The sequence below is a fragment of the Anguilla anguilla genome, chromosome 1, assembly GCF_013347855.1.
Source record: "Anguilla anguilla isolate fAngAng1 chromosome 1, fAngAng1.pri, whole genome shotgun sequence".
NCBI classification, from domain to species: domain Eukaryota; kingdom Metazoa; phylum Chordata; class Actinopteri; order Anguilliformes; family Anguillidae; genus Anguilla; species Anguilla anguilla.
The window spans coordinates 72579929-72603182 of record NC_049201.1 but is presented as its reverse complement, the minus strand read 5'-3'; the positions used below and the strand labels follow the sequence as shown (position 1 = coordinate 72603182).

At 48.6% G+C, this 23254-nt stretch overlaps 1 protein-coding gene across 5 annotated transcripts; it reads left to right on the top strand.

Annotated features, from left to right (window-relative positions):
• Window positions 1–5681: 5681 nt before the first annotated feature.
• Window positions 5682–22658, top strand: g6fl (g6f-like). Of its 5 annotated transcripts, none has more exons than XM_035418584.1 (12): window positions 5682–6146; window positions 10229–10243; window positions 10896–11228; window positions 12046–12312; window positions 12886–12921; window positions 13625–13963; window positions 14652–14906; window positions 20885–21010; window positions 21180–21253; window positions 21605–21631; window positions 21904–21950; window positions 22183–22658. In XM_035418584.1, the coding sequence occupies exons 3-12, from the start codon at window positions 11078–11080 to the stop codon at window positions 22202–22204; spliced, it is 1344 nt and encodes a 447-aa protein (XP_035274475.1). In that variant the 5' UTR covers window positions 5682–6146; window positions 10229–10243; window positions 10896–11077; the 3' UTR covers window positions 22205–22658. The 5 variants fall into 5 exon arrangements, with proteins under 5 accessions (XP_035274475.1, XP_035274466.1, XP_035274457.1 ...); XM_035418575.1 differs by having other exon boundaries at window positions 10893–11228; XM_035418566.1 differs by having other exon boundaries at window positions 5682–6972; window positions 10893–11228.
• Window positions 22659–23254: the final 596 nt, after the last annotated feature.

Sequence of the window (23254 nt, the reverse complement as noted above, 5' to 3'; positions counted from 1 at the left end):
ATAGAGATGGAGGGACGGAGCAGGGCGCAGCGTCTTCATTTCGGGTCCTGGAGAGGCGCAGGGCCTGCGGGTTTTTTTGTTTCTGCCTTAACATCAGCAAACAACTCAGACCCCAGGAAGCCAGGTGTGGGCGAGTTAACTGTGCAATCGACCGCGTTAATCGATCAATTAAGTGTCGAATAACAACAAAAACCAGCAGGCCCTGCAGCCCGCCAGGACCAGGAATGCGGATCACGGACAGAGAGAGAGAGATAGGGAGATAGAGGGATATAGAGATAGGAGAGACAGAGGGACAGGGGGTAGAGAGATAAAGAGATAGAGAGGGGAAGAGGGGGGAGGGAGACATTTCTCATGCCAATTCAAGTGCGGAGCGTCCGAAAGATGGAGCGAAATAAGACTCGATGAGGATAAACAGAGACACAGATGCATTTCGCAGAGCGGGGTCACACTGGCGGGGCAGCCCGGCGCAGCGTTTCGATGACGAGCCGCTGCGCGCGGTGCGTTAGACAGCCGAGCGGTCGATAGCGTCGATAGATCGAGCCGAGCGGCGTCCGCGCCGGGCGCATTTAGACACATTAACGCCGCGCTCCTCCAGTTCGGTCCCGGGAACCCTCGCGCTGTACGCTCAGTTTCCGTTCCGACCGCAATACGCGACGCCAGAAGCGTGACGAGCCGTTAAACTTTTTACTAAATGACGTGCTTTTCACATTCAGGGGGATTAATTCTCCCTCTTAAGCCACATCCTGTCGTAAATAGCTATGCGTGCCGTGAAGAATAAAAGTGCCGTGTTCACATTGTGCTGCATTGCAAACAATCAGGCTACATAAAAAAGAGGTAGCAAAAATCCTTAAACTGATCAAACGAATGATTGAGGTGAATCGATTAGCTCCTGATTAGGCTGTCGACCACAAGTGTTCAAGTTCTTTCCTAACCCTTTCCAAAAAAAGGCAACGCAGGTTTGGCCTGCCATCATTCGCTATGTCTTTGAATTGCTCGTATCTTCCAAATGGTTTGTCTCAGTGGCCAGGCGTCCACACTTTCACCCGTTAGGAGCCTCCTGATTCACCTCAGTCTTCCATTTGATCAGTCAGAGAATTTTTAATCGCTCTTTTTTGTAATTGTTTGTAATGTAGCACAATGTTAATGGTGGGCTTTTATTCGTCACAGCATGCGCAGCTATTTGGAACAATGCGGCTTAAGAGGGTAAATAATCCCTCTGAACATGAAGAGTAATTAAGAAAAATGAACGGCTTGTTAAAATTCTGGGATCGCAGTTGTGGTTGGAACAAACCAGTGTACATGGTGGGGGGGGCGGGGGGGGGGGGGCTCTGCATTACCAGCCATCGCAGTGATACCACCACTGCATTGCTGCGATGGCTGGTAATGCAGAGCTCTCAAACTCACACCCTGGAGGGGCGACTTGGCCTGCTGGTTTTTGATGCATTCCTTCACTTCAAGTGCCTAATTTATACCATTGATTGGCTGCAGAGTCTGCACACCCTGTTTCCGAGGCCTATGAGGGCTTCCCATTGGAAGGAAATCACAAAAAGCAGCAGAGCCTCTGGTCCTCCGGGACTGGAGTTTGAGACCCCTGTGGTAATGGGAAACCAGCCACTGCACTGAGGGAGAGACCAGCTACTGCACTGAGGGAGAGACCAGCCGCTGCACTGAGGGAGAGACCAGCCGCTGCACTGAGGGAGAGACCAGCCGCTGCACTGAGGGAGAGACCAGCCGCTGCACTGAGGGAGAGACCAGCCGCTGCACTGAGGGAGATACCAGCCGCTGCACTGAGGGAGATACCAGCCACTGCACTGCGGGAGAGACCAGCCACTGCACTGCGGGAGAGACCAGCCGCTGCACTGAGGGAGAGACCAGCCACTGCACTGAGGGAGAGACCAGGAGATTCAGAGGAGCTCAGCTTCACTCTGCTGATTTCACACAGAGAGAGAGAGAGAGAGAGAGAGAGAGGAGAGAGAGAGAGAGAGAGAGAGAGAGAGAGAGAGAGAGAGAGAGAGAGAGAGAGAGAGAGAGAGAGAGAGAGAGAGAGAGAGAGAGAGAGAGAGAGAGAGAGAGAGAGAGAGAGAGAGAGAGAGAGAGAGAGAGAGAGAGAGCTACAGGCCCAGAGGTGGGCTGGGGACAACCGAGATGACAACCAGCTGGAAAGAGGCGGAGAAAGGCGGAGGAGTGAAAGAAGGGAACGGAGAAAGAGGACAATTATGCTAAACACTGGTCCGCTAACCTCAGTCACCGTGTCGTTCTTGCACCCCCTGCCCAAATATGGAGAAGGAATGCGATGGGGATTGGGGTCACCCCATTGTGATTTCAATTCTCCCCACAGAGGCGGACACAGACGGGGGGGTCACACGCACAAACCCAAACGGACCGCGCACGCGTGCACGAGGAGCCACGCGGCGCCCCCCTGCGATGCGAGCAGAGAGGAACCGGCGCAGTACCGGAACTACCCCGAGCAGCACGGGTTCCCCAAGGCCAGTTCCAGAACGTTCTCAAACTAGGGGAGGCATGTGCCCCCCCAATACCAGGAACCTAGGGGATCTTCACCGGCCTCCACGCTCTCACACATACCGCCATGAGCAAAGCGGAAACAGAAGAACACGTGTCGGGGGGGTGGGGGGGGGGGGAACGGTGTGAAACCCAGACTATAAAAAGAACGAGGCAGACCGCCTATGCTTTCCCTGCCAATCAGTGCGCCCTACCCAGGGTGACATCACCACACCATGTGACACCGTCTCCCCTCCCCCCCCCACCGTCCCCCGCAGAGGATCAAGCAGTCATTTCCGATTGGGAGGTTGACGCCGTGTAGATTGCACGCATGCTAAAACTTTGAGGTCTTTCCCAGGGAAGACAGGCACGGCGGCGGTTGGGGGCCCTGCTGCTGTGCATTTACGTGGGAGAGTTCTGACTCACGAGGCCATCAGGCTAGGTTAACACTGACGCGCAACACAAGCCTATGAAGAGGATATGACAAGAATAACTTTGTTAGCAGAAAATATCATCTTTTCGCGCACACACACACGGAAAAAGAGGAACAAAGAATTGGAGAATTTCTCGGGTACTTCCCACCAGACCGAACAGAATGCCCTGTTGGCCAATTCCTCAATAGACGCTGGGTGTAGGGAAGGGTACGGGGCCTGTTAAAGCACAGATACCAATTCGATGAAATTCCTGGCACCTCTCCAAAAAAAATCGCCGTGCTTTCCAGGTCACGCGTGCGGACTGGGGAACGGAAACTCCGCCGCAGGGGAGAGGGGGGGAACACCCAGACACTCTTCATCTGAGGAAACGACGACGTCTGAGTCGCCTGAAAGCGCAATAACGCTGCTCTCCAAGTCAACACAGCCGGGTACCAAGGCACACCGCAACGGCAGCTTCCACAGCCCAGCGATAACCCCTCTGCTGCTCTACTTCTCTATCTCAGCCTCCCATCGTCGCTGAATCAAGAGTGATTTCTTCAGCCTCCGCTAACTTCCCGTAAAAGCCGACATTGAACTTTCACGAAAGACCGGCAACGGTGACTTCTTTAGACGGAGCGATTTAGTGTAACCTACGGAGACAAGCAATTTGTTTCGCAGATAATGCAGAACTAAAGAAAACATAAGCTCGGGCTCCAGAGGTGTATAGAAAGGTTGATGTTTGTAGACAAAACCAAACCAAGCGTGAACACTGACATTTAGAAATGTTCCTGTCATTTTAACAGCATCGTCCAACAAACAAGCCCTTCAAATCCATTTTTTAATTAAACAACTGACTGGCATTCTCCAAAGAGTGTCAAAATTTCAGGTCAAATACACAATTACCAACAAAAAAAAACACTTCATATAAGGGGAGGGAAGCCAGCAGTTGTTATCTAAACACGCAGGATATTTTTAGCTTGGAGGTAATGCAGGGACACATTGGAACTGTTCCCCCGTTTTACGCCTTCAAATACATTGTGATTTTTTTCCCTCCTCTTGTCTTTCAGAGTCCCTCTCCTAGCCTGCCGCTCAGACAGTCGTAAACAGCCTGGCCTTGAGCTCTGATCGAGACGAATGGGGGGGGGGGGGCTGTTCGAACTCACCAATGACAAACGGCGCTCGAACAAAAGAACAGGACAGGGGCTTGAGAAACGGCAGAGAATAAAAGGACGGAGAACAAGGATCTTCTATTGCCAGGGCGGGGAGGGCGACGGTGGGAGGCGGCTTGCAAGATGTCAATTTCGTCTTGAATCATTTTGCACTCCCATGGGCAATGTTTACCCAAACTACTGCGCATTGCCCGTCTGACGTTCAACCCCCGTTTACGAAACAAGCTCAACACGATCAAAAGGCTAAGGAGGACTGAGTAAAGCAAACATTGTTCTTGTGTGGAGTAAATCGAATAATTTCAGGAAAATACATTACACAACTGAAAATACATTAAACTACTATTTAGCCTAAACTGTCCACCATCATCCCAGTACAAGAGCTAGAGGACGACACGCCACTCGGCCTATAATCCAAGTTTTACATCACTACAACTTGATGCCATTTTGATCAACACATTCATTTTTAGCAATTCAATGAAATTACCTAGATTAACCAAACAAGTTCAAATAGGTTTTGTTCCTGAAGTGTTCGCGTTAGTAGCCTAATAGTTTGCGACAAATAGACAATATTTCCTCGATGGCCACTGGGGTAACCCACAAACCCGCACTCGGCCAACCCTTCGTGCATGCCATTACAGGCAAATCAGACTACACGTAAGCAGATCTATAGCGAAACGAGGCATTTATTTTCCCCAAAGACTTTATCAACAAAAGCCGCTCCCCTGGCGTATACACGCTAACTGGTTGAATGTTCTACCTTGTGTTTATTGTGTCCATTTTTAAACTCTGAAAGGTTAAATTCTTGCCATTTTATTTCTCCGCTGGGTTCATGAATAAAACAAAAACATTTGTTTCGCTTTTCCCGTTTCCTCCCCGAAGTGCAGTTGATGTACTGTAAAATGGGCCCAGGCACCTGAGGTTCACCCGATGAATAAATAAAGCGCATTTCAAGATTGTTGCATGGAGTGAATGTGATGCAACGAGTTTTATAGCCCACCCAATGCTGCCAAATGTGTCACTGTCATTTTTTATTCAACGCGCTTGAATCCCACAGCTTTCCAAGACGAGGATAAAAAAAATCGAGTCATTATCCAATTCTAAGCCTGAACGAATTAGCCAACCGTCAAGTTCGTTGGACAAATTAAACAAGCAGCTAAACCCCGAACACGCCATTTCACGCACCAATTGGTACTAAAACCTGCACATCGCCAGGTGTCCAACGCGTGGCTACTCGGGCTCCGCACCTGGAGACCGGGACTATAGCTAGGCTATACACAACTTGTGAATAATTGACGGGCTCAGAACACAGCACCGGATTTCATTGCCACTCGAGAGTGAACAGCAGTCGAATCACGCTGGTGGACAGTTTGGTACTTGTGTTCTTGCAAAAAAAGAAATGTAGCCTAGTTAGTTTCAATGTCATATTGACGTAGTACACCCCTGTTGTTTCGCTGGTAGCGTACATAATGAGACGCGATTCCGAGGGAATTCATGTCAGATGTTAAAAACGCAGGGGAGTTTAGCCTACTTCAACGTATGGGCTTCAAAAATATTTACGTCCCCGGACACGCACAGAAAGCACAGTGTATTGACCACAATTGTAAAGTAACACGGTTGTCGTCCCATTTCACTTCACCGTTATGCTGGCATTGATTTGATCGTTTTGTCACCCAGTACAGACTACATTAAATTGCTAGCCTATATGATGACATGTAGGGCAACTGGGAACACAGATTAACACTGGAAACACCCTGTTGCTTTGTGTTCACGTTTATGTTCGTATCGCTCAATTCGAATGGACATAAGAGGGAAATGTTTCAAAGAAAAGAATGAAGTGAAAGGAATGTAAGGAATTGCAGAGATGTGGTATCGAAGAGTAGGGGAGATAGTGACGTGTAAATGTAAATCTTTTTTTTTTGTTTTGTTTTTTGAACAATCACACCTGCTGGTAACAGAGGGGAAAAAAACACCAGGAGGCCACACCTTGACTAACATGGCGCACCGAAACTCAGGATACAAGAGGGGGGAGAAAGGGGTGTGTTGAATGGAAGTGAACTAATAACAGGTAGGCACACACCTTCCGAAATCTTAAATACAGCTACATGAATACGAATGTCTGTGTTTTTTCGGTTGAGTGAAAGTCAAATTGAAATCCGGAGAGACAGACATTAATTGAGGAGGAACCTTACTGCGAAACAGTTGGTTTCACTGCATTACATTAAACACAACGTTTCAATCAATGTCACACAGAGGCTACACTGAGGAATTCAGTCAGGAAAACGGACTGAGCAAAAAATTATCTAATGGTAAGAATCTAGAGTGAAAAGGGCGACGAGGTAGATAGCGTGCGCTACCCATGTCCTTACCTTGGATAGTCAGGATAGCCGCTAAAACGAGTAGACAGTTGCTGAAGCATTCGTTCCTGTCCTTCGCCATGATTCAGTGGTCCTTTTAAAAATTGCCGAGCAGATCTCACTACGACCGAATTAAACGTGAGACTTTATTATAAAAACAAGAAAACAATCCCGTGTGCTCAACACCCGGTCTTCTTTTAAAAACGAAGTTAATTCAGGAGAGCCGCGTCTTTTCTTTTTGTCGTCCTCTATCTGCCGATTAAAAATCGCTAATAAAACTGAAAACGTTAAAACCCTTCACCAACCTGTGGTAGAAGGGTATGTGGACCGTACAGGTGACTGTGCTTCCCGATAGGTGCTGTGCAGGCGGAAAAGTACAAGCAGTATGCAGAGCACCGAGTAGTTCCACGGTGCACTAGCTTTGCCTAAACAATTGTGACTGGGTGAATGCCTATGATGTCACGCATGCGTCACGGCAGTAGAGTCCGGCTGGGAAGTTTTGGAACTTTTGAAACGTTATCGTCTACCACTGAGACGGTAATTACATCTAAATGTGATTTTCTTCTCGCAGCTTTCGCGCGCAAAGTGATATGTGCGAGTCAATCAAATTTCAAACAGACGGGCTGCTTACATCTAAACGTTAAGTAGGCTATCTGCGAGTTGCTCATGAAAATTGCTTGGGCTACTCTGGCTGACTTGCCAGCAAATTTAATCATAATCATAATAGATACTTCTTCCGAACTTCGCGTGATCAAGTTAGTGTGACCCATATGGTTGGGTAATATATTTAAGTGTTTTTGCTTGCTTATTTCTTGAAACAAATAGTCTAATTGAAGGGTTAGGGTTGCAGGGTACTTCACAATTGATTGATTTACAGAAGATTGATTATTCAAAGGATTTTGAAATGCAGTATTTTGAAAATTACAGTATTCTGAGCCTATAGTTGTTGGGCAAACTAGTGCTTTAAAAATCTGACTGAACATGTTGCGTCGTAAAAAAAAAGGTGTCCAAACCACCATAGCTAAAATATTTTTGCAGGGACCTGGTTGAGTAATAGGGTGCCGTGCACACCTGGGGAACGACCCGAAATGACCCGTCCCCTGAAAGTCCATATTTGTGTGCCTCACTGCCTCCCTTAACGAGTCGCACAAATTTAAAACTCAGTTGAAAGCAAGTTCACTACTCTTAACTATGAGCGCGATAACTTCTCATAAATGTTACAATTCAAAAAGAACATCGTTGATTAGCTACTAAGCGGACCGATTTCGACTCATTCCTGAAATGTCAAATTATAATTATTAGCAAGCATTATGTTGCCAATAATGAATAGGCCCCATTGCAGTGAATGTTATAGAATGTAGAACAAATGATTTGGTGTTCATAGCCAGGGAGACAGATCCTCATTTATGTAGCGCCCTAATTTTTAAAGTAAAGAAAATAATAATAATTATAACAATATTAATAATAAAATAAACTTTAAATGAAAGGAAAAAAATGGCAGTTTGCCCACCAGATTGTGCTTACTGGAACTGCGTGCACATGTGCACAGTGGTTTTAAATTTCACGTGACTTCACTGCATACAAATTCGTTACTTTACTGCGCCATCTGTTGCCGACTTGTTGTAGCAACTCGGATAATTATGTCCAGAACACAGCAGCACAACCTCGGTGCCTAGCCGCAAAAACGCGACGTCCTACATTTGCTCGCTTGGTCGTCATTCCTTGGAAGAAACACTCTGAAATGGACCGCCTACATTTATTCGTCAGAAGCGCTATTCCGCCTTCGCTTTCTCCTGGGATCCGTACATCTACTCCAGCCAGGCACAATTTTTTTCAAGCATGGTACGTCCAGCACCGCACTAGTCCCAAAGGCAGTGCAAATCCCGAGGTTTACGTCATCATCCATCCAGTTGCACGTATTAATTGCACATGCCCCTATTAGTTGCCATAGCACCCCTCAGACCCTCCACACAGAGATACTGATATTGTTTCTGACATGCTGAGGCCAGGCCACATTGTCAGTGTCTACATTGGCATTAAAAAAAAAAAATCCATCCACCCACACATCCACACACATACAAAAATCCCATCCAGCACCTGAAGCTCTACACCACACCATCTGCAGACAGACGCTCCTGGTCACGATGATGCATAGAATTAGCTCACATGCATCAGATTAATGAAACGAGCCGGGCTGCTTTAATGTGATTATTTATCAGGCGGGTTGTGATGCCTTCTGAGGCGTAATTCTCACTAACTGCTAAACCCCATTTCCTTTCTTTGAAGTGCTCTTCTCCGCCTTGCTCTCCCTCTCGGTTTCTTCTCCCCAGTGTCATTCCTGTTCTGTTGGTGCTCACCCCCTGCTCCCCCTCCCCCCATTTCTCTCTCTCTCTCTCTCCCTCCCTCCCTCCCTCCCTCCCTCTCTCTCTCTCTCTCTCTCTCTCTCTCTCCCTCTCTCCAGACTCCATTAGCACAACAGTAATTTAGTGTTGATCTGGTAATGGCACTCAGAGGGGCCAGTAATGCTGTTAGTTTTAATTAAAGACATCGAGGGTGTGTAAAGACACGTGGCCCAGGGGCGCGGGACGCTCTCGCTCTGCCCGAAACAAGGCGCTAACCCTCCCCCCTCACAGCACGTCCCCGCCGCTCTGCTCCTGCGCGGTCTAGTATTAGGGCCCGTCCCGTCCCGCTCGCTCACGCCCCCCCCCCCGCCCTCCGGTCAGTTTTCGCTCCACGGCGCAGCCCCCTTTGGCAGAATTCGGCGGGGGTGCGCGTGAGAGGCGAAGGGGGGAGCGTTAGCCCCCCGCGGTTGTCGCCGCGCTATCTGGGAACCTCAGAAAGCTGGACGCTGCCGTCGTGACCTTGAGCGAGGTGCTCGACGTGAATCGCCTCGGCGAACGTTCAGCTGCTGCACGCTCCTGGCTACCTACACGGGTGAAAATGTGAGCTTGTGAGATTTTTTTTCAGAAGCTGCCCCGGAGGAGGACTGGGCTTGTATGTCTGACTCCGAAGTGGAGAAACGGTGAAGTTTGCTGTCATGATCTATTTGTGACCTCTGTCGGGGATTGTTTATTTATAAATGTACGAATAAATATAAAATTGTATTTATTTATTTTTGTTGGGGGGGGAGTGTTGGTGGTAGAGAACCTGAAGCCAAACGATGCCCCACGCTGCACCCCTTCTGCTGGCCATGCCGCTAATCGCCTCTAATGTTGGAGCGCCCCAGCCCCGCTGCTCAGTCCCGCGCCCCCACCCCGCTGCTCAGCCCCGCTGCTCGCGCCCCAGCCCCGCTGCTCAGCCCCACGCTCGCGCCCCAGCCCCGCGCCCCCGCCCCGCTGCTCAGTCCCGCGCCCCAGCCCCACGCCCCCACCCCGCTGCTCAGCCCTGCTGCTGCTCAGCCCCGCTGCTCGCACCCCAGCGTCCCTGCGAGCAGTTATCAGGGCCCCGCACGCGGCCGCTCTCCGCCGCCGTGACAACCCCCTTCCTGAGGCCTGTCGCTTTCTGGCCCGCTCATGACCCGCTGAGGCGAGTCCTGCGCCCTTCTCCTGTCAGGGACCGGATATTAAGAAACCCATGGCCCCAGTGCTGGGGAATACACGAGCCTGTGTGTGTGTGCGTGTGTGTGTGTGTGTGTGGGTGTGCGTGTGTGTGGTGGGGGGGCTGACTGACAGAGAGAAAAGGGAAATGCGTGTGGCAGTTTAGACCAGTGTACTGTCAGTTACCGCCTGATTAATAATGGAGCTTTTCTTTCTCCCCTGTCCTCTGTTCATCGCACTGCTTTCCGTCTCCGGAGCCGCCTCAGCCAAAGGTACAGGTGATCCTCCAGCGAAGACCATTATTGTGCCTCTCCGGCAGCGCCGCTGTATGGGGGTTTATAGCTGTGCTTCGGGTGCTTTGAGTAAATACGGTTTCAAAGGGAAAATATACAAGGCAGAATACACTGTGCAGTAGAACCGCTATTAAAATAGTAGCCTACGGCACTGCTAGCCTGGTAGAATCCAGACATATCTAATTAGCCAAGATGCTAGGAGAAATCAGGTGGAATTTATCAAAAATAAAAGCCTGCTTTAGTGGTTGTGAGTCACAAAGGCAGCGTGTGCTATAATTATCATGATACCATTATGCTAATATTTTCACAGAAATGACCTGTCCTGTCCTACCCAATTTTGGATACTTTGTACTCTAGTTTCCATTTAGGTTGCCAGCTCGAGCAAAGGAGTAGGGGGCAGCGTTGGATCTGAACTTAAAAGTTCAGTTCAGTCTAATATTTTTTTCTGAAAGCGCGATGGGAAAGGAGCTCAGCTGGAACAAATAACTAGTTGAAAGCTTATTACAGGAGCTCCACCTGTGTGGTTATTCAGGATTTTCTTTTGTGACAAAAGTTTCATGATTTATTGGAATATAATTCTATATATTTAAAAAAATATATATTTTTTTTTTATACACCGTTTTGTTAGAAGATTGGGACGACGTTGTGGTGACCAAGGAGAACACGCCGGTCACCTTGGCTTGCTCCGACCGGGCGCTCACGGGCTCCGTGAAGCTGGAGTGGCTGTGGAAGCCTGACGGCCGGGACGCCTGGAGCCTGGTCCTGTCGGCCAATCAAAGGCAGGAATTCAGGGGCGGGGCGTCGAAGGCGGACATGCGATTGGCGGACCCACACTTCCAGACGTCGGGAGACTTCTCGCTCCGCTTCAAGCCGCGCGCCAGCGACGGCGGCCGCTACTCCTGCCTGGTGGACCTGGGAGAGAAGAAGGCGAGGCAGAGGGTCACGCTGCTGGCCATCCTCAGAGGTAGCCTGTCCCCCCCCCCCGTCCCCCCCCCCCTCGCCGTCCCCGTCAGTCGCACCGCCACGCTGCCTGTACCGCGGACGCTACCTTCGACTGTCAGATCCTTTTACAGTCAGTGGGTGTCATCTGCACATTTCCCAAGTGCCACCTTGCAGGTTTTTTCCCCTCCTCTTCTGCACCCAGCTTGGTGAAATGTCTCTCCTGTCACTTTTGCTTTCAATTTTTTGCCTACCAGGGTAGGAAGTCGTCAACAGCTTCACAGCCCAATCCACCAAATATCATGCAATAATTTACACTGCATTACGGCGTTTAGCCAGCACTCTTATCCAGGAAGACTTACATGGTTTATAATTGTTGTTTTGTTGTTGTTTTGCATACAATCAGTCCATTCACACAGCTGGATGTTTTTCTGATGAGTTCAGAACCCTCCCCCCCCCCCCCCCCCCCCCCCCCCCCCCGACTGGGAACCAGAGCCCAGAACCAGTTCTCTAACCACTGTACTGCACTGCCACGAGTGTAAAATGTGTTTTACACTTACTTAATAGATTTAAATATATTTCCTTATTGCTCAGTGTGCTTCCATACTCATTTGAGTTTAATTTACCTTTGGAGCAAGACAAAATGTACACATGCATATATGCACGCAGCTGTGCATATAAATATCCTACTTTGATATGAAGTCATGTAAATGTCTTATGTTATATGTTAATATGTTGGTCAGGAGGAGGGAGATTGGTTTGTATACAGTGCCCAGGGGTCAGGGGTCAGGGGTCAGGGGTCAGTGCGGCTCATCACTGCCACGCTTCGCCCTCTCCCGCAGTGGCAGTCGGCCCCGCCCTGCCCGTCCCGGCGGACGGCACCCTGCGCCTGGTCACGGAGGTGTCCCCCTCCGAGGCCGTCTCCGAAGTGGCCTGGTTCTCCCCCCGGGACCTCCCCCTGCGCTCCGAGACGTTGCCCTCGGGGGCGGTGGTCTGCAAGCTGCCCCACTTCGGCCGGGCCGACCAGGGCAACTACACCTGCCAGGTCCGGCCCCGGGCCGGCGCCAGGCGGCACCACTTCCTGTTCACCTACGGGATTGCGGCTGATGGTGAGGCGCCCCCGACGCGTTAGCGCCCGCGCCGCGTGCCGGTCGGGAAGAGGGTGAGAACGTCAGGGGCGGGGGGAGGGAGGGAGGGAGGGATGAAAATAATGCGGAGTGGGGCTGAGGGGGAGAGGACGAATGACAAAAAGGCGGAGGAGAAACACCGGGGAAGGAAGATGAGAAAAGCGAAGGTGGTAGAAGTCACGCGGAGGGGATGGGAGGGGAGGGGAAGGGGAGGGGGGGGGGTAAGGATGTGAGATTGGACGACAGGAGGAATATTTAAGGCTGGTGGAGAAAAAAGACAGGGCTGTTAAATTGGAAGCTGTCTCGGTTTCCTGTGCTTTTTACAAACTGGATGTTTCTCCTCAGGTTATTCACAGGCTATGTTTCACTTTACCGCTCTCGCACGGAACACTCAAATTCCAATCATCTGCAGTCCAGAGTGAATTCTCTGGAGTCCCCGAAGCCTTCATTTCCCAGTGCGCTTTATTCCCTTGGTGTTCACTTGTTTTCCCAGTCCGCTGTTATCATTCATTTGTCTCTGTGTCTCTCCCTTCTCTCTGTGTCTCTTTCCCTTAGTTTCCAAGGCAGCGAATTTCACAAGCTTGACTAACGGTGAGTGAACCTCCGAAATATCGCTCACCGTCAATATGCTACGGATGCAACAAAAATAACACCCTACCCCGGCTGCCTTGTTTTAAGACGCTAAGAAAAGAGCGTTTGGCAGTCTACGGATGTGTGTGTTCAGTGGTGTCCACTGGATTCTCTCCCAAGGTGCAGTACGTAGATGCGATAGGTAGCATGAAATCGTTTGGAACAGCACAGTTTGCAGTTAAATGAATTATTTCAGATACAGTTGCATTTTTTGTGTGTTTTGCAGTCACAGGACTTCATATCTGTTATTTAATAAAATGTTTTAATAAAGAGAAAAGCTGTGAGCCTGCCAGGGCTGGCACAGTGCGTACGCTGTGTACAGGTGTGTAACAGTGCGTACGCTGTGTACAGGTGTGTAACAGTGCGTACGCTGTGTACAGGTGTGTAACGGTCAAGGCTGGCACAGTGCGTACCCTGTGTACAGGTGTGTAACAGTGCGTACGCTGTGTACAGGTGTGTAACAGTGCGTACGCTGTGTACAGGTGTGTAACAGTGCGTACGCTGTGTACAGGTGTGTAACGGTCAAGGTTGGCACATTGTGTAACGCTGTGTACAGGTGTGTAACGGTGCGTACCTGGGGGAGAGAAACCTGTGTTCCCTTTTACATCGTCCTCCTCTTCCATTGACGTCTCCCCCCCCCCCCCACTCCCCCCACCCGTCTCAGGCACCGCGGTCTCCACAGCCTGCCTCTCTCGAACCCCGGTCCCCCTCTCGTGCACCGCCGTCCCCGGCGACTACGTCCTCCTGTACTGGCAGCGCCCCGACCGCAGAGACATGGACCGCGTCTTCGCCTACGACCGCTGGAGGCGCGACCGCACCGACGGCACCGACCGCACCGTCCGCACACCGTCCCGCCTGCGTCTGGCCAACCCCGCCGCGGCCAAGTCCGGGATCTTCTCCTTCGTGCTGGAGCCGGAGCTCCAGGAGGGGGGCGTGTACCTCTGCGAGGTCTTCCTGAACGACCACGTCTTCAGCCACGCGACCAGGATCAGCGTTCTGAGAGGTAGGCGAACGCGCCGCTCGGGCTCCGCCCACCAAGAGCTCCGCCCATCAGCCGGCTCCGACGTGCCGCCACTGCCTCCGGTTGAGAGCTTTAATAAGCACCTCCCCCCCCTTCGTCATTCATCAACGCTGACCAGGCGGCGCCGGCCAATTCGTCACTGTCACCCGGCCTGCTGACTGCCATCGGATCTCCTAAAATAACATATATTTCTGTGGCCTCATTAGGGAAGTCATAATGTGAAATTACACCTCGTGCTTTGCCTTTAGATGGTGCGGGAGCCGCTGTCAAAGCCGCTGCGTTATTGAACTGTTGAGTCCAATTATTCCCCCGCTTACTCTTATCTGCCCCCCCCCCCCCCGGGACACGGGGCATTCGTCACAGTTAGCGGGCAAACCCCCGTGTGAATCCCTGCTGATGAACGAGAGTCTTCTGTCTTTTTCTCTCTCTCTCTCACACACACACACACGCACACACACACATGCACACATGCACGCACACACACGCACACACAAACACACTCACACACACACACACACGCACACACAAACACACTCACACACTCACGCACGCACACACACACACACACGCACGCATACATACACACACACCCGCACACACACACACACGCACACAAACACACACGCACGCACACATACACACACACCTACACACACACACACACACACAGTCTACGCACAGTCCACGCCCTCCATGCTGGTCCTGTGGTGCCAGTACTCGGAGCGGTCGCAGGTGAAGCAGGTGTCCTGGGCCCACCAGAACCAGAGCTACAGGCTGACCTGGAGCTCCTCCGCTCCGGGCCGCCTCACGACAGAGGTCCCGCTGCCGCTCCGGCCCGGCGCGGCCGGGAACTACACCTGCGCCCTGGAGCTGAGGACCGGGAAGGTGATCAGAGCAGTGTACACCGTCACACTGCCTCCTGCTGGTGAGAGACATGCGCGTCAGCGCATAAATCTGCCCCCTATTGACTATTATTATTATTATTATTATTATTTATTCTTTTTCATTTACATTTATATATGCATACAACATTTATATATCATTTACATTACATTACATTTATTTAGCAGACGCTTTTATCCAAAGCGACGTACAAAAAGTGCATTTCATGGTCATAGACAACTGCTAAACACAGGTTCAGTAAGGTACAATACTTATTTTGTACAGCTATTTCTAGCCAAGAACACAGTTCACACAGTGAACACTATTCTGACCTAACCTCTGCAAAGCCAACTAGGCAGAAGAATAAGCTACAGTATTAGGACAAATACAAATTACCAGAAAGTGCTGGGATGGGGCAACATGTAACAAGTGTCATGAAAAAGGGGGGGGGGGCGTTTAAAAAGAGTGAAATATACAGCGTGGTGGTGGTTAGTCTAGGTATAGTCTGAAGAGATGAGTCTTCAGGCCACGGCGGAAGATGGGTAGTGAGGGGGAGGTTCGGAGAGAGACGGGGAGTTCGTTCCACCACTGGGGAGCTAGAGTGGAGAAGCTCTGTGATCCCTTTGGGCGGGTGGGAGGGGTTACAAGTTAGGCATTTAGAATTATGTGTTCATTATTGATATATAAGTTGGGTACAAACTTGATTGAGCAGTCCCTCCATTTTTAGATGCGAAGCACCTCATGGACATGGCTTGTAACTCATTCACTCACTCACTCACGCACTCATTCACTCACTCACTCACTCACTCAAGTTTAGCAGGCTGAAGATTCTCCACAAGGGGGAGCTATTAGCACTTATGGTGCTTCGCATAAATGACACTGTGCGTCCTTGTTATGACAGTAAGGGCCTGAATACTAAGGCCTTTAGCATGTGCTAAACCGTTTAGCACATGCAAAACCAATAACATGACCAATGATTGGTCATGGGGTATTTGTTTTGCACCAATCATTGGTTGTGTTGTTCGTTTTGCACGCTAAAGGTCTTAGTAGTACGGTAAACCGGGCCCTAAATGTAGCCTGAGCCTACGCCAACCGCTTGCATCATATTTTTGTGGCATATTGCATGGGATTACATGTCGTTTGAAAAATGCATAACTGTGTAGCAAGAACAGTCCTCCCATTGGCGATGCAGACATACATTATGTACTGCCGTACGGTACACTGCTGCAAACATGCGCACGGGTTGCTTCCTGCCTCGGTCTGAGCATGCCGGTCTCCCCAGAGGGGCTGCTATAGCGGGGCTGGTGTGCTAAATGCACTCCATCAGTCAGCTGGCACTACACCCCTGTGGGTGATGTCGGGTCCCTGCGCTGCGAGGCGCAGTGTCACAGTACACCTTGTACACCTCCGCGGCTGGAACGCTCTGAGGTGACTCAGAGCGGGTGGGTTTCAGGTCAGCAGGTAATTGCTAACTCACTTACGCGGAGCGCACCGGCAAACCGGCCAGAGAAAGGACTTTTAGCGTGTGCCCCGTGGGGGGGGGGGGGGGGAAGCAAATGGGTGTAGCCAGTCTGTGTGTGTGAGAGTGTAGGTGTGTGTGTGTGTGTGTGTGTGTGTGCGTGTGAACTTGTAATACTATCTTTGTGCGAACCAAATGTCCTCACAAGGATGGAAAGATGAGGAAAATTTATCTTTGTGGGGACCTTTTGCTAGTCTCCACAAGGTCAAGAGGCTGTTTTAGGATTAGGACTTAGGGTTAGGGTTACAATTAGGTTAAGGTTAGGGTTAAGGTTAGGCATGTAGTGGTTGGGGTTAGGGTTAGAGGTGTAAGGAAAAAAGGACGTCTCTTGAACGTGATGAAAATGTACAACGTTTATTTCCAATACCGGTAGTGACAAAATGCACGAATGACACTTTGGATTCAGCAGAGTCCGACTGAACCACGAACCTTTCCAGAGGCTGCTTCTTATTTGTATTCAAAGCTTTGATCAAGGAAATGTGTGGCCAGCAGACATATTGGCATCAGAGACAGAGGTTACGGAATGAATGTAGTCAATGGGAAGTCCTCATAAGGATAGCAGTACAGGACTGTGTGTGCGTGTGTGTGTGTGTGTGTGTCTCTGTGCGTGTGCGTGTGTGTGTGAGTATGTGTATGTATATGTGTGTGTGTGTGTGTGTGTGTGTGTGTGTGTGTGTGTGTGCGTGCGTGTGCGTGTGCGTGTGCGTGTGTGTGTGTGTGAGAGATGTGAGTTTGGTAGTCTCGCGGCTTGAAGGGTGCTTGAAGGTTAGGGCTGCAAACGAGGCGTGCTCCAGGAGCGGAACAGAGGAAAGAGCGGGCAGTAATGCATATTGTATTTCTCTCCAGCCGGGGAAAGGATGTTTTCTAAAAGTAATGTCCTGGCGGACAGGGGTTATAAAAAAGGAGCCGCCTGATATGTGAGTTAATAAAATGGACGTTCAGGGCAGGCGGTGGAAGCCACCGAGATTACTTTCTCTGCCGCGGCGTCGGCAACGGACGCGCGGCCGACCGGCGTTTGTCACCGCGAGCCTGAACCAAGCACGGCCCAACCGACTCTCTCTCGCAGGGATTAAACAAAATGGAGTGTGGAAGCGCGTTATCTTCCCGCCAGTGGACACGCTTAATAAGATTTCTGCGCGTTCTCCATTGTCCATGCGGAAGGAAATTAGATGAAGTGCCTCATTCAGGAATGTAACTGCAGTGCCGTGCCAGGTAACGCAGGCTCTACCTCTGGTCATTAAAAGCCCGGTAGCCCAAACCGCTGTGCTATTCTGCTATGGTCAAACACATACACCACAAAAACTAAAAATAAATGAACCTCAGCAAGTATAGTTTGGTCTTATATTTAGACTTAAAATCTTAATCTTAATTCTATTACTTTTTTGCTGGGTAAGACAAAAATACTGCCAATGAGGTGAGGTAGTTTGACTCATTTCAAGATTAGCCAATGGGGTAAGAAAATTTCACTTGTCAAGCAAACAGTGACTTAAAACAAAATTTTGTACTTGAGAAAAAAAAAAGGTTTTAAGTCTCATTACAAGACAAAAAAACTTGTTAAGACAGACATTTTTGCAGTGTGTAGACATTCACAGTTTAGGCAAGTTTTCAGCCAAAGCAACCTGCGGAAGGTGATTTAACATTAAGAGTAATGTTCACCGTGTGAACTGTGTGTAGGCTAGGTCAGAGCGTGTAGGTTAGGTCAGAGTAATGTTTACTGTGCGAACTGGACTTAATGTGTTCGTGGCTATGAATAACTGTACAAAATAAGTGCTGTACCTTATCAGACCTGTGTTTGTAGTTCCGATGACCTTTGGTATGCGCTTATTGTACATTGCTTTGGATAAAAGCGTCTGCCAAATAAGCGTAATGCAATGTAATGGAGGCAGTCAGAGGAGACCTCAGGACACACAGCTTCCTCAGTATCGTGTTGACTGCACGTTAGGAGGCTGCCGCCTCCCCGAAAATGTGCTCTGCTTGTGTGGTCGAACCCCCCGTCCCATCCAAGCCGATGGATTCCGGTGAGCCCATTAACACTCTGAGAAATTTAAGGGGAACTGCGGCCTTGGGGATGGAAAGCAGATGGGTCCCCTCAGCCAATGGCAGCCGTCCAGGCTTTTCAATGAAATGAAGGCGTAAGATTTAGGGCTTCCTGGCTGAGCTCCTGATGAACCTCGGAGAGCGGTGCCAGGATATCTTCAGTGCACTATTAAGTCAGACGTGCGTTGCCAGTTATTATGACTTTAAAGCCAGAGCTTTGTGTAGTAGAATCTGAAAGTGCCTGAACAGAGCACTCTGGGGGAATGCTTTCACTGATTCCACAAACACACCATTTCATGTGTGGCAGGGCTACCAGTAGCCTGTAATTAAACTACTATTTCCATATAACCGACCTCATTAAAAGTTTTAGATAAGTTAGCCGCAGATAATTGGCTTCACTCGTGCGGACTCCTGTCTGATCCAGGTGGCCAATAATTACAACCACTAGGAGTCTGAGGATGATAAAAACCACACTAGCCATGTGTTTGGAGGTTGTGGATTACATCGAGGCTCTTACATTAGCTGCTAAGTTGGTGATAGATTTATTCATCTGATCTCTGGAAGGGAAAAGGACACTAACAGTCACACCGAAGATAAGCGTGTAGAAAGATAGCCCGTAACACCGATGAGCTGATCTGATTCAGCCACCGTCGTGAAAAGACAGTAGCAATTTTCATCGTTATTTCATCATGAAACCTTTCATACGCTGCGACGATGTGGAAATCTGGGGAGGCAGACTCGTCTGGATTATCAAGATGTTCCACTGAGAAAGACTGATGCTAATGCAGGAATGTGAAAATGACACCTCATTCCTGCAGATATCTCACTCTGCAACGTTCTGAAGCGCAAAGCCTGCGCCAGCACATCTGAAATAAAGCCTGAAGGCACAGAATGAGAAACCGCCATCGGTTTGGTACATTTGTTTCGTATTTTTGTAAGATCACAAACGTGATTGGAATATTCATAACTCAACATTTCTAATCACTACAATTGAAAGTAATAGAGTAAGGCTCACTTAAAATTTTGAAAAATATTACAAAAAAAAAAAAAACTACTCAAAGGCTTAAGGACAAATGTGGATTTAACTCAATGTTGCATATCTACAATATCTGTGTGGATCATCAATTAATTATATCATATCTAAATGGACAATAAGTTGATGTCAAAAACGATATATTTATATTCAGCAACGTCTCTGTGTCAGGATACAGGGTTCATGTGCGAAAATATTCTTTCCCGTCTGGTTCTGTTTGAAATGTAACGTAGGTGGTTTATGCAACACTGCGAGCTCCATCATCACGCGGGTCTTTTTGCATGATCACCATGGCCATTACTGTTACTCGGCAACTACTACAAATCACACGTCGGGCACATACGGCTGGGACAAGTGTAATGGCACAGGCGTCGTGCTTCAGTGCATTCAATTATCAAAATTTCACGGCGCGAGGCTGGCATGTTGAACACAGCGGGTCGAGAACGGAGCGGCCCTTCATGCACGAATCCCATTAGAACTTGCAGCGCTCCCGGGCCAATCCATCAGTCCGGACCCTTTCTCTTTCAGCACAATCACATCCTTCACGAAATTGTGTTGCGGCAGATCAGGCAACGGCGGGTGAAAAGTTGAAGCTCTCAAACAGTTATGTAATGGCATCTGGGAGGGGAGGTGAGAGAAATCTCCCGGAAATCAATTTCGCAGCCTTTCCTCACTCCTCGAGTCTCACAGGTGCATCCTAACAGCTCAGCCGCGAAGCGCGAAAGCTAGCGGCGGCGCCGGCTCCCCGAGCACTGACAGGGATAGCTCAATTATCGTAGCTTTCCACTGCCGCGCATTCAGGACAAATTTAACCGGCTACCTCCGGAATTCACCCGAGGGTGATCTCGCCACCCTGACATTTGCTCCTTTCCCAGGTTGTCTTTTGCCCAACAGTGTGGCTGTTTGCATGTGTGGAGTCACCCAACCGAATGCAAATACCAGATACCCCCTGGAATCAAAAGTACTGTAAATCGTGTCTGGTTTCATGCACTGACTGTGGTTCAGCTGCAGCACCACAAAGAAATCCCTTCTCTCCTGCGGATTTGTTCTCTGCTTGTACAGTAGTTTGTCTTGGGCTCTTTTATTTTACGGCCTTCTTTTATCTGTCATGTCTGCAGCCGCAGGTGAGTTGACGGAGGGTTTGATTGAATGTCGAGAACGGGATATTTTGCTGAGAGCGCTCAGCATCAGGTCGACAGGATATAAAACAGATGTGCGGCTGGAATTGTCTGAATGATTCATGCGCATCATTATCCCCAAGCACATCCTCATGAATGAATAACCCTGAGATACCCAATTTAGAGATCTATGCTGCCCTCTGCTGGCCGCTTATACACACTAAACTTCCTGCTGGGATGTCCTTGTAGTGCATCTTAAATTTTCCCAATCATTTTTGTCTTTATCCCACGTCTCTCTTTCTCAATATTTACAGTAAACCCCAGTCTCTCCTCTCCCGTCATCCTGTTCCCTCTCTCTGGTTTGGGGCTCCTGGTGCCCTTGGTCGCCGTGGCCCTTGGTGTGTTGCTATGGAAACGAGGACATCGTATCACTCGCCCCCGTAAGTCTGCCCACCTCCTCCCTTAAAACCTCCTTTGTCTCCCTCTCTCTTTCCTTTTTGGGGTCAGAGTCAACATGGATGTTTACAGATTGGGACACCATTCATGATAAAACCTTGGATACCAGTATCTGGTCAGTGTATATGTCACCCACTCTCTGTCCTGTTTAAGGTGCGGAGCAGTCTCTGTCCCACCATTCTGGAGAAGTAGAGAATGTGTATGAAAACCCTGAAGACCTGAGACAGGTGAATATACTGCTCTGTTCATATGAATGCAGTATTTCTCTCTTGGTTCAATTTCATTCTGATTCCTGTATTTGAATGGCAAAGATATATCTGCGTGTGCCAAAGCATATACAGAGCACACAATTGCAGATATGAGTCATTGCATATAACTACCACTTCAGACTCAGACAATAAACAGATAAATATTCAACTCTAAATGAAAATGCTGAAAGCTAGCTTATATTTCCTGTCAGGAGTAAAATGTTTTTATTAAATCCCCCCCCCCCCCCCCCCCCCCCCCTCTCTCTCTCTCACTGAATGCTGCATATCTTTATAACCTCTCTCCTCTTTCTCCTCCCTCCCACCCTGCAGGCACCTGGCCAGAGTTCAGTGTATATGGTGAGTATACATTCCCAGGCCTTGCCAGTGCTGAGACAGAGCCACGCGCTCTTTAACGGGCGGACAGACAGACCTAGCTCTGCTGCCATCGGCAGATAGAGCCCGTGGAGTGGACTGTCAGGCCCCCCTAGCTCTTCCGTCAAAGTCACACCGTTGGTCTATCGGAGGGCTGTATACATTAGCAATATTAACAGATCAATTCCATCATCACGCCTTCCGCAAGTCCTAATAAATCAGCGCTTACCGACAGTGTATCTCTCTCCCTCTCCTAGGACCTGAAGCCGACCAATGACGACGATGTCTATAAGGAGTTGGATCGGTAAGAATTAAAGCGCTGCGAGTCTCAACATCGCGCGCCTTTCCGTCACCGTTTGCCGCCTGCCGTCGTCTGCTCTATTACTCCAACTTATCGAACCGCGCTGCATCACGGCTGTCAGAACCGTGAAACATGATGTCACTCAATTACCGCGTGTCACTCCAGTGTACCCTGGACTGCGGCTGCAGGCTGTTTGGCGTTGTGTAAAAATTAATGTAGGCTATTCTCATTTCAGATATGAACAGTGCCCTTGCTGACCGGCTGAGCTGTCCCCGACCGCTTGAAAGATATAATTCCTTTCCAGTATAGCTTTCTGTAAAATACGTTTCTTATGCATTAAAATTTTGTTTGCTTGTTTATTTAATTACTATCGAGGATAAACTACCACAAACCTATATTTGGTCTGTTTTTTGGGAATGTATAACATTACATCTGATTAAAAGTATTTTAAGTCAGTCTGTGACCTGTAAATATTTTGTCTCTGATTGGTGTGTTTTGTCTCTGATTGGCGTGTTTTGATATAGCCAAGTTTTTGTGGTCCATTATGAATTAGTCTTGTTCTATTCGATAGGTGATTGAGACAATCTGCCTTAGATGATCAATCACCTGGGGGTTCGACTAGCCTTCACAGGGGGGAGATGGAAAATACTTGGGAGCCTAGCAGGTTGGCTAGCAGGTGGCAGGGTGAAAATAAAGCATTTCATGACGACACTGAAGTGTCTAAGTCCATAATTTACTGTTACGCTGAATAATTACCTGCTTGGAATCATGTGATAAATTGATGTAGCCCAAAGAGTGCTGTTTTTTCACTGCCAGAAAAAATATATTTTTTTGTGCTTGAACAATGAAAATGAAAAACGATTAACCAACTGGATTATTCACATATTTAAAGAACAAATGTAGGCTAAAAATTATTGCAAAAAAATTTGTTGTTAGCCAGGCAAATGTTTCAACTTAAAATATTTATCGACAACACATAATACATGTCAACATATTAAATTACCATATTTTTTAAACTATAAAACTGTAATGTAGCGTTGTTATTTATAATACATAAAGTTTAATACACAAACATACATTTCACACATGTACAGTAGCCTATCTACACAATTTATGCATATGCCACAGACTGAATTATTTATTTTATTTTGTAAAATAAATCCTTTTAAATATAGGGGATTATCTTTTGACTAATTTACGTTCTAATCTTTTTATCATATTTGAAAATAAAAGCACTATTATATAATCATGGAACATGCGCATTATATCGGGTAACTGCTGGTGGATTACATAGCCTACAGTTCTGT